This window comes from Rhinatrema bivittatum, chromosome 1, assembly GCF_901001135.1.
Source record: "Rhinatrema bivittatum chromosome 1, aRhiBiv1.1, whole genome shotgun sequence".
NCBI classification, from domain to species: domain Eukaryota; kingdom Metazoa; phylum Chordata; class Amphibia; order Gymnophiona; family Rhinatrematidae; genus Rhinatrema; species Rhinatrema bivittatum.
The window spans coordinates 264,084,280-264,098,179 of NC_042615.1; the positions used below are offsets into that span (position 1 = coordinate 264,084,280).

At 45.6% G+C, this 13,900-nt stretch overlaps 1 protein-coding gene across 5 annotated transcripts in view; it reads left to right on the forward strand.

Annotated features, from left to right (window-relative positions):
• ZNF638 (zinc finger protein 638) overlaps window positions 1–13,900 on the forward strand; it is a 497,682-nt gene that overhangs the window by 356,513 nt on the left and 127,269 nt on the right. For all 5 annotated transcript variants that reach the window (XM_029594449.1, XM_029594439.1, XM_029594458.1 and 2 more), the window contains exons 20-21: window positions 3,816–5,034; window positions 9,814–9,876. In XM_029594449.1, coding sequence (XP_029450309.1) covers window positions 3,816–5,034; window positions 9,814–9,876 — 1,282 coding nt within the window. The remainder of the gene's footprint in view (window positions 1–3,815; window positions 5,035–9,813; window positions 9,877–13,900) is intronic.

Below are 13,900 nucleotides of genomic sequence, written 5' to 3' on the forward strand. Positions count from 1 at the left end.
ATCTGGGCGGAGAGGGATCTCCGCAACTTCGCGGCGTCCCATATCGCCGGTGTGGACAATGTCCAAGCTGTTTTCCTCAGCCGATATCGCTTGGACCCGGGGGAATGGGAGCTGCCGGAGTTGGCTTACCACCTACTCTGCGAGAGGTGGGGAACGCCACGCAATGGATCTGATGGCCACCGCTCAGAACGCCAAAGCCCGAGGTTCTTCAGTCGCAGGAGAGAAAGGGGAGCCGAAGGGGTGGATGCTCTGGTCCTCCCCTGGCCCACAAACGTGCTGCTGTACGTGTTTCCTCCTTGGCCCCTGATCGGGAAAAGTGCTTCGGCGCATAGAGATGCATCCCGCGGAGGTGATCATGGTGGCGCCCGAGTGGCCACGGCGTCCTTGGTTCGCGGATCTCCTGCAGCTGGCACGGGAGCCCCCTCTCCGGTTCCGGGGGGAGGCGGCGCTTCTACGTCAAGGGCCCGTCTGTTTGGAGGACGTGGATCACTTCGGTCTCGCGGCCTGGCTTTTGAGAGGAGACGCTTGAAGAATAAAGGGTATTCCGATGCGGTGGTAGCCACCTTGCTGAGTTCTAGAAAACGTTCTACGTCCTTCGCTTACGTTCGGGTTTGGACGGTATTCGAGGATTGGTGTAGAGCTCGGGAGGTGAATCCTGTGCTGCCATCCGTTACGGATGTTCTTGCGTTTCTTCAGGCTGGTCTCGCGAAAGGTCTGTCTTGCAGTACGCTCCAAGTCCAGGAGGCGGCGCTTGGTTGCCTCAGAGGTATGGTGCACGGGAGGTCTTTGGCGCAGCATCCGGATGTAGCGCGTTTTCTTCGGGGTGCCAAGCATTTGAGGCCGCCATTACGTCAGCCTTGTCCTTCTTGGAATCTCAATTGCGTTCTTTCCGCTCTGTGCGCGCCCCCGTTTGAACCCCTTAAGCGTGCGACGCTGAAGGATCTTACTCTCAAGACGGTGTTTTTTGGTAGCAATCGCATCGGCAAGAAGGGTTTCAGAGTTACAGGCGTTATCTTGTAGGGAGCCTTTCTTACGCTTCTCTGAGGCGGGGGTATCGTTACGGACGGTTCCCTCCTTCCTCCCGAAGGTGGTGTCAGCTTTTCATTTGAACCAGTCGGTTGAGCTGCCCGCCTTTCCGGAGGGGTAGCGTTCTGATCCTGAGCCTAGAATGTTGAAGAAGCTTGATGTCCGCAGAGTTCTGCTTCGTTTTCTGGAAGTTACGAATCCTTTTCGGGTTTCGGACCATCTTTTTGTTTTGTGCTCGGGGCCAAAACGCGGTGGGGCAGCTTCCCGTACCACGATTGCGCGTTGGCTCAAGGAGCCCATTGCTTCTGCGTATATACTAAAAGGGAAGTCTGTTCCCGCGGGTCTTCGGGCTCACTCGACGCGAGCGCAAGCCGCCTCCTGGGCGGAGTCGTCTCACGTGTCTCCACAAGACATTTGCAGGGCAGCGACTTGGAAGTCTTTGCATACGTTTGCTAGGCACTACCGGCTGGATGTGCAGGGACTGGATTCTGGGGGATTCGGAGAGAGGGTTCTGCGAGCGGGACTCTCTGGTTCCCACCCTCGGTAATTCAGCTCTGGTACATCCCAGGTGTCTGGACTGATCCTGGTACGTACAGGGAAAGGAAAATTAGTTCTTACCTGATACTGGTTCTTACCTGATCTGGGTACACCTAAGTGCCATTGCCTACACTGGCTCCCCATTGCCTACACTGGCCTACACTGGCTCCCCATTGCCTACACTGGCTCCCCATTACTCATCGTATAAAATACAAAATCTTAACCACCATTCACAATCTGCTTTACAATTCCATTTCTGTATGGATCTGCTCTATGCTACACATATACAAACCAACAAGACAACTTCGATCAACAGACAAATGTCTATTAGAAATACTGTCAGTTAGATCTACCAGCCTAGCACTAACAAGAAAAAGAGCTTTCTCAGTCTTCGGCCCATCCTTGTGGAACTCTATACCAGACCATATCCAGATGACATGTAATCGAAATGACTTCAAAAAGATGATTAAAACCTTTTTATTTAATGATGCATACAACTACAGTACCTGCACCTAATTTAATACCTTGAACTTTCTTATACCCTTTTGATACCGCTATTAAGTATTACTTTGTTTTACTATGTATGTAAATTTTGTTTTATACTATGTATGTAAATTTTGTTTTATTGTGTATGTAAACCGTTTAGACGGGCACGTAAGTGATCCCATGTGCGGTATATAAAAAACTTTTAAATAAATAAATAATAAAATAAAATAAGGGGATAGGGGATGCCCTAATTCCGGCGCAACCCCTTGTAGGACGCTTTGAGAGCCTTACTACAGCTGAAGCTTCCACTACATCCCCCAATTGCTGCCTGGGATCTCCGTGTTGAGCTAGCACGGCTCATGTGACCTCCGTTTGAGCCCCTTCATTCCTGCAAGTTGAAACATCTCACTTGGAAAGTTATACAAGATTTCTCCATGGCCGGGTAGTACTCTGCACTCACCCTAAATGCTTGCCAAAGGTAGTGACTGATTTCCACTTAAATCAGTCCATAGTACTGCCCACCTTTTTTCCAAGGCCTCACTCATACCCAGGTGAGCGGGCTCTGCACACCTTGGACTGTAAACATGCAATCGCCTTTTATTTAAACCGCACCGTAGCCCACAGGTAGTCCACCAAACTCTGTCTCCTTTGACAAGAATAGACTTGGAGTTGCGGTGGGCAAGCAGACCCTGTCTACCTGGTTGGCGGTCTGTATTGCTTTCTGTTACCAGCAAGCAGGCCTTCCACTAGAGGGGCATGTGAAAGCGCATTCAGTCAGGGCCATGGCAATGTCAGTAGCACACTTCCATTCAGTACCGGACATCTGCAGGGCTGCAACTTGGAGCTCTCTCCAAACCTTCGCTGCTCAGCGTCTTTGGCCAGTCTGTCCTGCATAATTTGTTTCCAGTGTAGGAACCCAACTCTTCCTACCTAGGGCCCACGGTGAATTTCAGGCTGCCCTTTGTGACCAACAGCACCCCTGTTGCACATTTTTGGGTGCTGGTTGGCCCACTATGTTCTGAGGCAGCCTGTAGCTTGCTATTCACCCATCTGTGAGGACTACCATCCTGCTTGTCCTGGGAGAAAGCAGAGTTGCTTACCTGTAACAGGTGTTCTCCCAGGACAGGAGGATGTTAGTCCTCACGAAACCCGCCAGCCACCCCGCGGAGTTGGGTTCGCCTACGGTTTGTTTTATTTTTCGCTCGTACTTTTTGCTTTAAAACAAGACTGAAGGGGGACCCCGTGTGGCCACAGGGTTAGTGGCATGCTGGGCATGCTCAGTGTGCCAGTCAAAGTTCTAGAAACTTTGACAAAAGTGTTCCGTGACAGGGCTCCATCTGATGTCACCCATCTGTGAGGACTAACACTCCTGCTGTCCTGAGAGAACACCTGTTACAGGTAAGCAACTCTGCCGTCCCATTCAGTTTATCTTTATTGCCTTTTAAAAACAAAGTTTAATAATCTCAGTAAAGTTGCTAAAATTTGAAATTCTAACTATGATTACTGCTAATTTGATCATCTTTCTTCTGCACTCAAGTATTAGCCATTTAGTTTTGGTGATCAGTATAGAACCTATGTATCATGATCATTAAAACTTTTGGTTACTATATATTTAAACTAGTCAATGCTAAAAATTGGAATTTTCCTTTCTGATCGCTATATTAGAATTTTAGTTGGTTTGTATGTAAATATGATAGTTATTTTCCAGTATATCTTCTGAATGTTTTTAGTGTTGAATTTGTTTTTTGTATGTGTTTAATTTTTAGTACTGGCGTGGTAAAAAGACCAGATGAAAAGGTGTTGGCAAAAACAGCAGATGAAAAGGTGGTAGAGCCAAGCACAGAGCGGAAGGAAGCAACAGCTAACATTTCAAACATCAAAACTGATGGTCTGAGTAGAAAGACAGAAATTTCAAAACAATCTAAAAGTGGGGGTCCTTCTTCCATTACAAAACTAGTGGATGTTGAAGTTGTTTCTGTCACTAAACCAGCTGCAAATGAATTGTCCACAGAAAAACTGGAAGATTCTGTGAAGGAAAAAGTCATTAAAGATAAATCTGAAGTATTGCTAAAGGAATCTGCGGTAAAATCTGAGGAGATCAATGCATTAATAAATATCTCTGGTGAGGTAAAAGCAACAGTAACAAAACCTGAGGAAGAGCTGCCTCATTCTGCAGTTCCACCTGTAGAAGTAGAAGGCAGTATGCCAAAATCAAAAATCTCTCTGCCCAACCCTGATTTAAAACCAGTGGAAGGCGTGGCTGACTCTGTCATTTCTGCCCCAGGGAAGTTAGAGGGCAAGCCTCCTGATAGTAAATTGGAGGTTCAGGATAGCACACAAGAGAAACCAGAAAGCAGCCTGAAAGAAACAAACAAGCTGCAGACTCAGGAAACAAGCAATCCAGGGAAACTAGCTTCTAAAGTGGGACAAGAATCTCATAAATCTGTAATGGAAAAAATGCCTGTTAATCCTGAAAAAGGTTTACCAAAACGTGAAACCAAACCTGGAGAAAAAACACGTGAAAAGAACCCTGAGAATTCAGTACCTGACAAACATCAAAAGGAGGAATTGTCCCAAGTGAAAAGTGAAACAGAACTAGCAACTAGTATGCAAACTGTAGCAGACGAGACAAAGAAAGTTACTACTGGTGATAAAGCAAGTACCATACCTCAAAAACTTGATACTTTCTCCACTAAAAGTGTTGAACAAAAATCCTTCTCAAAGTTTGATACACGAAAAAGATCTGCACCTGAGAAGAAACCCATCTTAAGAGAATCTGGAACACCAAGGCCTACTTCTAGGAGAACTAGCCCAACAGAGAGCAGTTGCAACAAGTCTAAACAGAATATTAGTTCAATTTCAAAAAGAGGCAGTGGTAGGAACTCATCTTATCAAGAAAAGGATTTGAGAGGGGATTCAAGAAATACTCTGAAATCTCAAGAGAGGGAAAATAGACCAGGCACAAAGAAGGATGACAGCAATAAGGTGAGGACACAAAGGCCAAATAAAATGTAATTTTGAAGTATATATCTACATTTTTTAAATTCTTTTATGTATCACATGAAACTGAAATAAGTTCCCTTTTAGAGTACTTTGTATTAATCTAATAATTTTTATCCAAATACTTTAGAGCAGTGGTTCTCAACCTGTGTGTTGCAGCACACTAGTGTGTCGCGAAGCACCGGCAGGTATGTCGCACACTCGCTGCTCTTCCCCCCCCCCCCCCCCCCCCCCCCCCCCCCCCCCCCTTTTCACCTCAGCAAGACAAGCACTGCTCGGGCTATCAGCACAATCAAGCCCCGAGGGGGAACGGTAGCAGTGTTGGTGAAAGCTGGCAACAGGAACATGACCTTTTCTTCTTCATGCCCCTGTGGCCCAGAAGAGGAAGAGATGTTTACTGGACATGCGGGAAGAAGAAAAGGCCATGCAGCAGCAATCTCATCCCAAGACGGTTCCCTGCCCCACTACACTCAGCAGTTTGCCTGTGCTGCGATCTTCGCAGCACAGAGCAGTCAGCTGAGAATGGCCGCCGGGATTTCCTGCCGTGTGGCTGTTGGGGAAAGTCGTCCATCAGCTGCCTGGACCTAAATATCAGTGCTGGCTGGCCACTTTGCAAGGGGCTGCAGGAGTACGGTGCCGCTGCCCCCCACCCCCTCGGCTCTGACCTCCCCTTCTATCGTCAGCACGACATCAGCAAGAAAACATAAAAAATAATAATCAAACTGCAAAAAAAATAAAAGGCTGGGGTGGGGAGAAGAAAAAACATAAAATTGCATACTAGGCTGTCTGCTCTGTGCAGTGATAGCAGCATAAGCAATCAGCTGAGTGCTGCCTTCTTACTACTGTGGGGCGGGAAGGTCATTCCTGCTGCAGTTTGTAGCATGTCAGGACTCTGCTTTTAATAGCAGCATACCGGCTACCTTGTACTGTAGCTGCTATGTGGGGTGGGGGTGAGCGAGTGAGACAGAGAGAGTGAGCTAGCATGAGTGTAAGTGTATGAGAGAATGTGTGTGTGTGTGTAAGTAAGAGAGAAAATGTGTGAGAGCAAGATACTGCTCAGGAAAGTCACTGGTGTGGGTGTGTGTGAGAGAGAGATTGGTCAGAGACGTGACTGGTGTGAGAGAGAAAGATTGTTCAAGGAGGTGACTGTGTGTGTGAGAGAGAGACAGACATTGGTCAGGGAGGTGACTTGTGTGTGAGAGAGAAAGAGGTTGGTCAGGGAGGTGACTGGTGTGAGAGAGACAGGGAGATGACTGGTGTGTGTATTTGAGGGAGAGAAAGATATTGGTCAGGGCGATGTCTGGTATGTGTGTGTGAGAGAGACACATTGGTCAGGGAGGTGATGTGTGTGTGTGAGAGAAATAGGTTAGTCAAGGAGGTGACTGGTGTGTGAGAGAGAAAGAGACTGGTTAGGGAGGTGACTGATGTGTGAGAGAGAGAAAGTGTGTGTGTGTGTGTGAGAGAGAAATAGACTAGTCATGGGCCCTAAGGAAGAAGAGCGTGAGGACAGAGCTTCAGCAGCCCTTCCTGCTTCTGTTATGTGCTATTGGCCTACAAGGGAAAAGGAGTAGGAGAGTTACTGGAGAGGGTAAGTAAAGGTGGCTTTTTAAGTTTATCTTTCTTGATTGACTGTCATTTTAATTATTGGGTATTATGTGATGTCTGCTTTTTGAAATATTTTATTGGTGTTTGGAGAATTTTTAATAATTTTGAAAAGCTTTAATGATTGGATGTTATTCCATTTATCAGTTGTTTTGAAACATTTATATTCTAGTTTTAGAATTATTTTATATTTCTCGAGGAATGTATAAATAGAAATGTGGAGACAAAAGCTGAACTGGAAACAGCAAGAAGGCAAACTCTGAATGCAGTGCAACAATGCAAAAACAAAAACATTAGCTTTATGGTCACTTTATTCTGTTTTTGGTGAGGGTCTGTCTGTGTTCTACGTGTGTGACCCAGCTAAGGGTATTCTACAAGCTTGTAGTTTCTTGGTAGGGGTCTATAGCAGCTTGGCTTGTTCTGTTTTTCTAATAGGAGGTGTATTTGTGTTTAGGGCCTGGTGTAATTTTTGCAGTGCTGCCTTTTCATAGGTAGGGTTATTACTATTTGAGTTCCATAATGCAGGTGTAACTTTGTGCACATTAGTTTGTGTACATTATTGCAGATCCTGGAAGTCTGTTAAGTGCTATATTTCTGTTTTGCAGAGAATGCAGAGTGGCTTTTTTTGACTTTCCATTCCAGTTTCTGTTTCCATATTTGTAATTTGTGGTCTTCCTGTACTTGGTGAATGTAGATTCTATGTGTGTGACAGAGGTGAAGTATTTTACCAGCATGTGGGCATTTGTATCAATATTATTTGTTTTCTCAATAGAACATGCATTGGTGGTAAATTACCATTTTTTCATAAGGAGGGCTATTGCACCTGGTAGGTGAGAGGGTGTTTATGTTGCTGTTACTGAGATGACACCAGAAATATCTCTTTTGTATGGTAAATTGAACGGGGATGTCCTAGTTATGTTCTGTAGCCATTGTTGGGGGGGTCAGGGTGGATCCTGTAGATACAGAGTATATGTTTACATTTAGCCCCGTGACAGACATGTGTTCAGTGTGTCATGCATGTGAGAACCATCTGTCAGGTGTGTCCCAACAGAAAAAAGGTTGAGAACCATTGCTTTAGACGGTAACTTTCAGAGAAGTCTGTGCAGCCCCATATATTTGCCTATAACATCGTGCCAAGATCTACAATTGTATTTTATTACCTGCTCATATCTGGTCAGCCCAGGTTATAAAATGTATATGTCCATCCCCCAACATAAACGCAAATGTTTCAGTGCACGTCAATATCAGGACTGTGTTAAAGCTCGTACTTTTTCTGCCTGTTTTATAAACATACGTGTATAATTTTTATGCATGAGAGAACTTTTGTGTAAAACCCTGATTTACATGCAAAAGTATATATATTTTCAAATATGCATGCATACATGAAATCACCAGTTTGTCATGCCTTCACCATCCTGTCCATCTTCGGTTCATTGAAACCCTCCTAGTACTTCACCATGAACTCCCCCCAGGTCACCCAGTCCTCCCACCTAACAGCAAACAGGATTGCACTGTGTAATTAGCAGATGTAAAATTGCATGGATAAGTTGCCTCAAGAATTTGTGTAAATCTCTTATAAAGTTGCAACTTTCATGTGTTTAACTTGGCCCTGCCCTGGAGCACCCATAGACTGCTCCTTTTTTGCACACTAAATGTGTGCACAAAAGCAAAAAATGTGTGTACTTTCAATGATTGATTATAAAATAATACCGTGTTTCCCCGAAAATAAGACAGTGTCTTATATTAATTTTTGCTACCAAAGATGCACTAGGCCTTATTTTCAGGGGATGTCTTATTTTTCCATGAAGAAGAATTCACATATATTGTTGAACAAAAAAATGAACATTTATCATATTCTGAATAGTTGTCTGGTTATGCTGGTTTGTGATGACAACTGTGAATCCTGCAGGGTAAAAAAATCACAGCTGCATGCTCTGGTGTTCTGTGCGACGGGCATGCTCCCAAATAAAAACTTTGCTAGGTCTTACTTTCGGGGGAGGTCTTATATTTAGCAATTCAGCAAAACCTCTACTGGGTCTTATTTTCAGGGGATGTCTTATTTTCGGGGAAACAGGGTATGTAAGCAAGAATATGCTACTTATGCATGTATATGTTAATTTTATGCATAACTCCTTTGAAAACTACCTCCTTAGCATATTGCAACACTTCAGAAACAAAGTTGTCAGCTGAACCACTTTAAGTTTGAGTGAAGAAGTAAAATAATGTATTAATATGGTGGGTAATCTGAAGAACAGAGTAATAGTGACTTAAGTTTACTTAGTGGAAAGAATATAATTTGAACACCACCTGCTTTTCTATAAGTGCATAGAGGAGCTACAGCAATGAAATCCCTTGGCCATTGACTTCTCTGGCTCTACTTTTGTTCCCTCAAGTTTCATCACCACTATGGACTCAACCATCCAACAGAGCAGAGAACCTTTCTAGAACTCTGGGGAGCCTGCCAGTATGAGATGTAGAGCAATTAATTTGTATGCTCTTAAACACCTCTGGCTACCACCAATACTAATAAAATGCTGTTCTTAAACCTAATCTCTTATATTCAATCTTAATTAACCCTACTGCCACATAATACTATTCAGGTTATGTCTGTTGAAGGGACAAAAAGGCAGTCTATCCCTTCTGCTAGTTTTAGATAAAACCCCAATACATAATTTTCAGCAGATTCAGAAACTTTATCCTGTCACTAATGCATTCTGAGGAATGCTGGAGGAGTATTTGAATAGCAAGAAGTGTTTTTTGCTGTTGCATACCTTTCTATCATTGATAAGGAACAATTTATTTTAGAAGTTTTTGAATTTTTTTTCAGCAGTATTAGTTTTGCATACCAGCATAGCTCTCAGTGAACCATCTTATAAAACCAAAATTATAACATTCTTTAAACAAAGGCTTCGATGCTCTAGGAAAAGGTTTTCTTTCTGGTACCCATCTTAAGCATTTTTTATTGAAAAGTTTGTTGAAATATCGGGTAAGTAGAATATGGAATTGAATGTACACTAATAACTTGCAGAAAACATTTGAAGAGTGGCAAGTTTCCAGACTTTCTATCTCAGGTGGTCCTCAAATTTTACTTGTCTTTTTGCTAAGATCATCAGCAAAATAATGCTAAATATTTCTATATTAATATATTTTGTACATTTTCAGAATTCTGCTGGAAGAAATACCAAGAGTCAAAGAAGTAGCAGTGGAAGTTCAAAGCCTACAGAGGTAAGAAACGCCTAAAAATATATATATATTTTCACAAGAAATAAGTACTAAAATATTTAAAAGGTAAGCTTTTATTTACATACAACATAGAAATGACAGCAGAAAAAGACCAAACGGCATATCCAGTTTGCCCAGCAAGCTCCCATACTTATCAGTTTCACAGACTGCCAAAGTAAGGGCCCTTGTTGGTTACTGTTTGAGTCCACTTTCCTGCCACCCCTGCCGATGAAGCAGAGATTAATGTTGGAGTTGCATCAGAAGCGAAGTATCAGGCTTATTCGTTAAGGGTAGTAACCACTGCATTAAGCAAGCTTACCCCATAAGAAATTGCCATGCTGGGTCAGACCAAGGGTCCATCAAGCCCAGCATCCTGTTTCCAATAGAGGCCAAACCAGGCCACAAGAACCTGGCAATTACCCAAACACTAAGAAGATCCCATGCTACTGATGCAATTAATAGCAGTGGCTATTCCCTAAGTAAACTTGATTAATAGCAGTTAATGGACTTCTCTTCCAAGAACTTATCCAAACCTTTTTTGATCCCAGCTACACTAAATGCACTAATCACATCCTCTGGCAACAAATTCCAGAGCTTTATTGTGCGTTGAGTGAAAAAGAATTTTCTCCAATTTGTCTTAAATGTGCTACTTGCTAACTTCATGGAATGCCCCCTAGTCCTTCTATTATTGGAAAGTGTAAATAACCGATTCACATCTACTCGTTCAAGACCTCTCATGATCTTAAAGACCTCTATCCTATCTCCAAGCTGAACAGCCCTAACCTCTTCAGTCTTTCCTCATAGGGGAGCTGTTCCATCCCCTTTATCATTTTGGTTGCCCTCCTCTGTACCTTCTCCATCGCAACTATATTTGTTTTGAGATGCGGTGACCAGAATTGTACACAGTATTCAAGGTGCAGTCTCACCATTGAGCGATACAGAGGCATTATGACATTTTCCGTTTTATTAACCATTCCCTTCCTAATAATTCTTAACATTCTGTTTGCTTTTTGACTGCGGCAGCACACTGAGCCGAATATTTTGAAGTATTATCCATTATCCCAGGACAAGCAGGATGAAAGTCCTCACATATGGGTGACGTCACTGGACGGAGCCCTATCACGGAAAACTTTGTCAGTTTCTAGAAACCATTGACTGGCATACTGTTACGGCTATGCCTGCTTTGTAGCCGCCTCACCACTAGAGGTCCTCCTCGAGCATGTCCTTCTGGCTGGCCCACTCCTTCCTTCCTGTCTACTCTATACACCACTCTTGCCTTTATAACCCTGTCTAGCAGTACCATTGGCGCTTCAGCATCGAGCTCTCTTGGGCTCCCTGCTCTAGCCTCCCGTGCTTGGCCTTTGGGCCTTCTGTCTGCTTCTGTGTTGCCTTGCTTGCGGTGTTTGGCCTTCGGGCCTTCTGTCCTGTATTGCCTTGCTTGCTGTGTTTGGCCTACGGGCCTTCTGACCTGACTCGCCTTGCTCTGTGTGTGTGTGTGTGTGGCCTACGGGCCCTCTGCCTTCTGTGTGTGTGTGTGGCCTACGGGCCCTCTGCCTTCTGTATGTGTGTGTGGCCTACGGGCCCTCTGCCTTCTGTGTGTGTGTGTGGCCTACGGGCCCTCTGCCTTCTGTGTGGCCTACGGGCCTTCTGCCTTGTGTGTGTGTGTGGCCTACGGGCCCTCTGCCTTCTGTGTGTGTGTGTGGCCTACGGGCCCTCTGCCTTCTGTGTGTGTGTGTGGCCTACGGGCCCTCTGCCTTCTGTGTGTGTGTGTGGCCTACGGGCCCTCTGCCTTCTGTGTGTGTGTGGGCCCCTACGGGCCCTCTGCCTTCTGTGTGTGTGTGGGCCTACGGGCCCTCTGCCTTCTGTGTGTGTGTGGCCTACGGGCCCTCTGCCTTCTGTGTGTGTGTGTGGCCTATGGGCCCCCTGCCTTCTGTGTGTGTGTGTGGCCTACGGGCCCCCTGCCTTCTGTGTGTGTGTGTGGCCTACAGGCCCTCTGCCTACAGGGTGTGTGTGTGGCCTACGGGCCCTCTGCTTACAGGGTGTGTGTGTGGCCTACGGGCCCTCTGCCTTCAGGGTGTGTGTGTGGCCTACGGGCCCTCTGCCTTCAGGGTGTGTGTGTGGCCTATGGGCCCTTTGCCCTGCTCTGCTGCCTTCGGGCCTATGTGTTTTATGTTCATTGTCAGTGCTGTCCTGGTTTGTCTGTACCGTTCTCTGTCAGTCTTGTTTTCTCTTCTCGGTCACTTATACATCCAGCCATTATCACTCTTACCTGCACGCTTCCTGAATTCATCCTTACCAGCACCCAGTTCCAGTTTCCTGTACACCTGTACCTGCATTCACATTCATACATACCTCCATGCAGTATCAGTACTTAAGTTCACCCTTACCTTCATGCATCTGATATTAGGTATCCCCAGTCAGTGTGAAACTCCATTTGCCTATTCCACCTTCCCACTTGCCCATAGGGTTCATTCATTCCTGCCTGCACCAGCCAGCATCTGGACTCGTCTGCAACCCTGCCTCTCTCCACCCAGAGACACCCCTGTTAGTGGTGTTCTCAACTCCTGACCGGAGCCCTACCGTGACACATACTGAGCCCACTGAGCATGCCCAGCATGCCATGATCCCTCGAGCCACAGGGATCTCCCTTCAGTTTTTGTTTTTCCGCGTTGCAGTTAGCATCGTGGTGAAGGAGCCCTGTGTGACATTTCTCACACAAATACTAAGAGAAAAAAAGTTTAAAATTTCTCATTTCATCCTCTTCATAGGTGTCTCCCTGTCTTCACCGGCTGGTGGGTACTTGTTTTTTCCCCAGTCTATTCCGGTTAAACAAAATTTTTCTGTTAGAAGGCTGTCTGGCCTTCATAATGGCAACGGGTTTTAAAAAGTGCCCGAACTGCCCTCGCACTATGTCTGTCAGCGACCTGCATGTCTAGTGTGTGCTGTGCTTCGGTGAATCTCATAATGTCTCCTCCTGTCCACAATACGCCGACATCTTTCATATTCAATTAATATCGTCGACATCGACTCTGTCGTCTCTGGCTGGAGCTGCGAAAAAATTAGTCGTTCAAAAGTGTTGCCTGATGGTACCGGTGACCGATTATCACTGACTCCATCCTGGTCATCTGTAAAATCTACATCTGTGCTTGAGAAGAAAAGCACCAAACATCGGGAAAAGCATTGTCATCAAACGTCGACACCCGATGTCGCATCGATTCCAGGAACCCCGTCGATGCCAAAGGAACCATCGCCGAAAAGGTCTTGAGTGGAAGAGCCATCAATTCCCTCAATGCCTCTCACTCCAAGGTGTTCCCCACTGGTAACTGTGCCAGGTACCGAGCCACCACAGGGACCTGTGGATGTGCCGGTTCCGCCTTCTCTGCCACCCCCTATAGCTGCTCTGACCTCGCCAGCTATACGGGAGGAACTGGATGGTTTTATCCGCCAGGCAGTTAGACGCTCTCTGAGACCTTCAACCATCGATGCCATCCGAGCCGATACTCATGCCGGCGCCGGACCTTTCAATCTTCGCACCAATTCTTACGAAGCTCGATGCCCTCATCGGTGCTCTCCCGATACAACCAACCACACCGCAAATACCGATCCCTGTGAATGAAGACGATGCCTCTGGGGTTTCTCCCTTGCCTGAACCCGTTCCAGGGCCATCTGGGATTTCTCGGCCGATGATTCCAGTGTCTCCATCGATGCCTTTTTCTCCTCCATCGAGGCTACCGCAAAAACCATCGATGCCTTTGTTCATACCTCACTCTACCCCCCCATGACGCCCTTCATCAGACACCTGGGAGGAGGGAGATACGGATTCTTCATCAGCAGATGTACTATCTGAGCCATCCCCACCTGAAGAAAGGAGAAAGTCACCTCCAGAGGACCTCTCCTTTTCAAATTTTGTAAAGGAGATGGTTGATACCATTCCTTTTCAGCTAGTGGCAGAAGAGGACACCAAGCAGAAGACCCTGGAGGTTTTGCAGTTTGTGGATCTTCCTAAGGAGGTATTAGCAATTCCAGT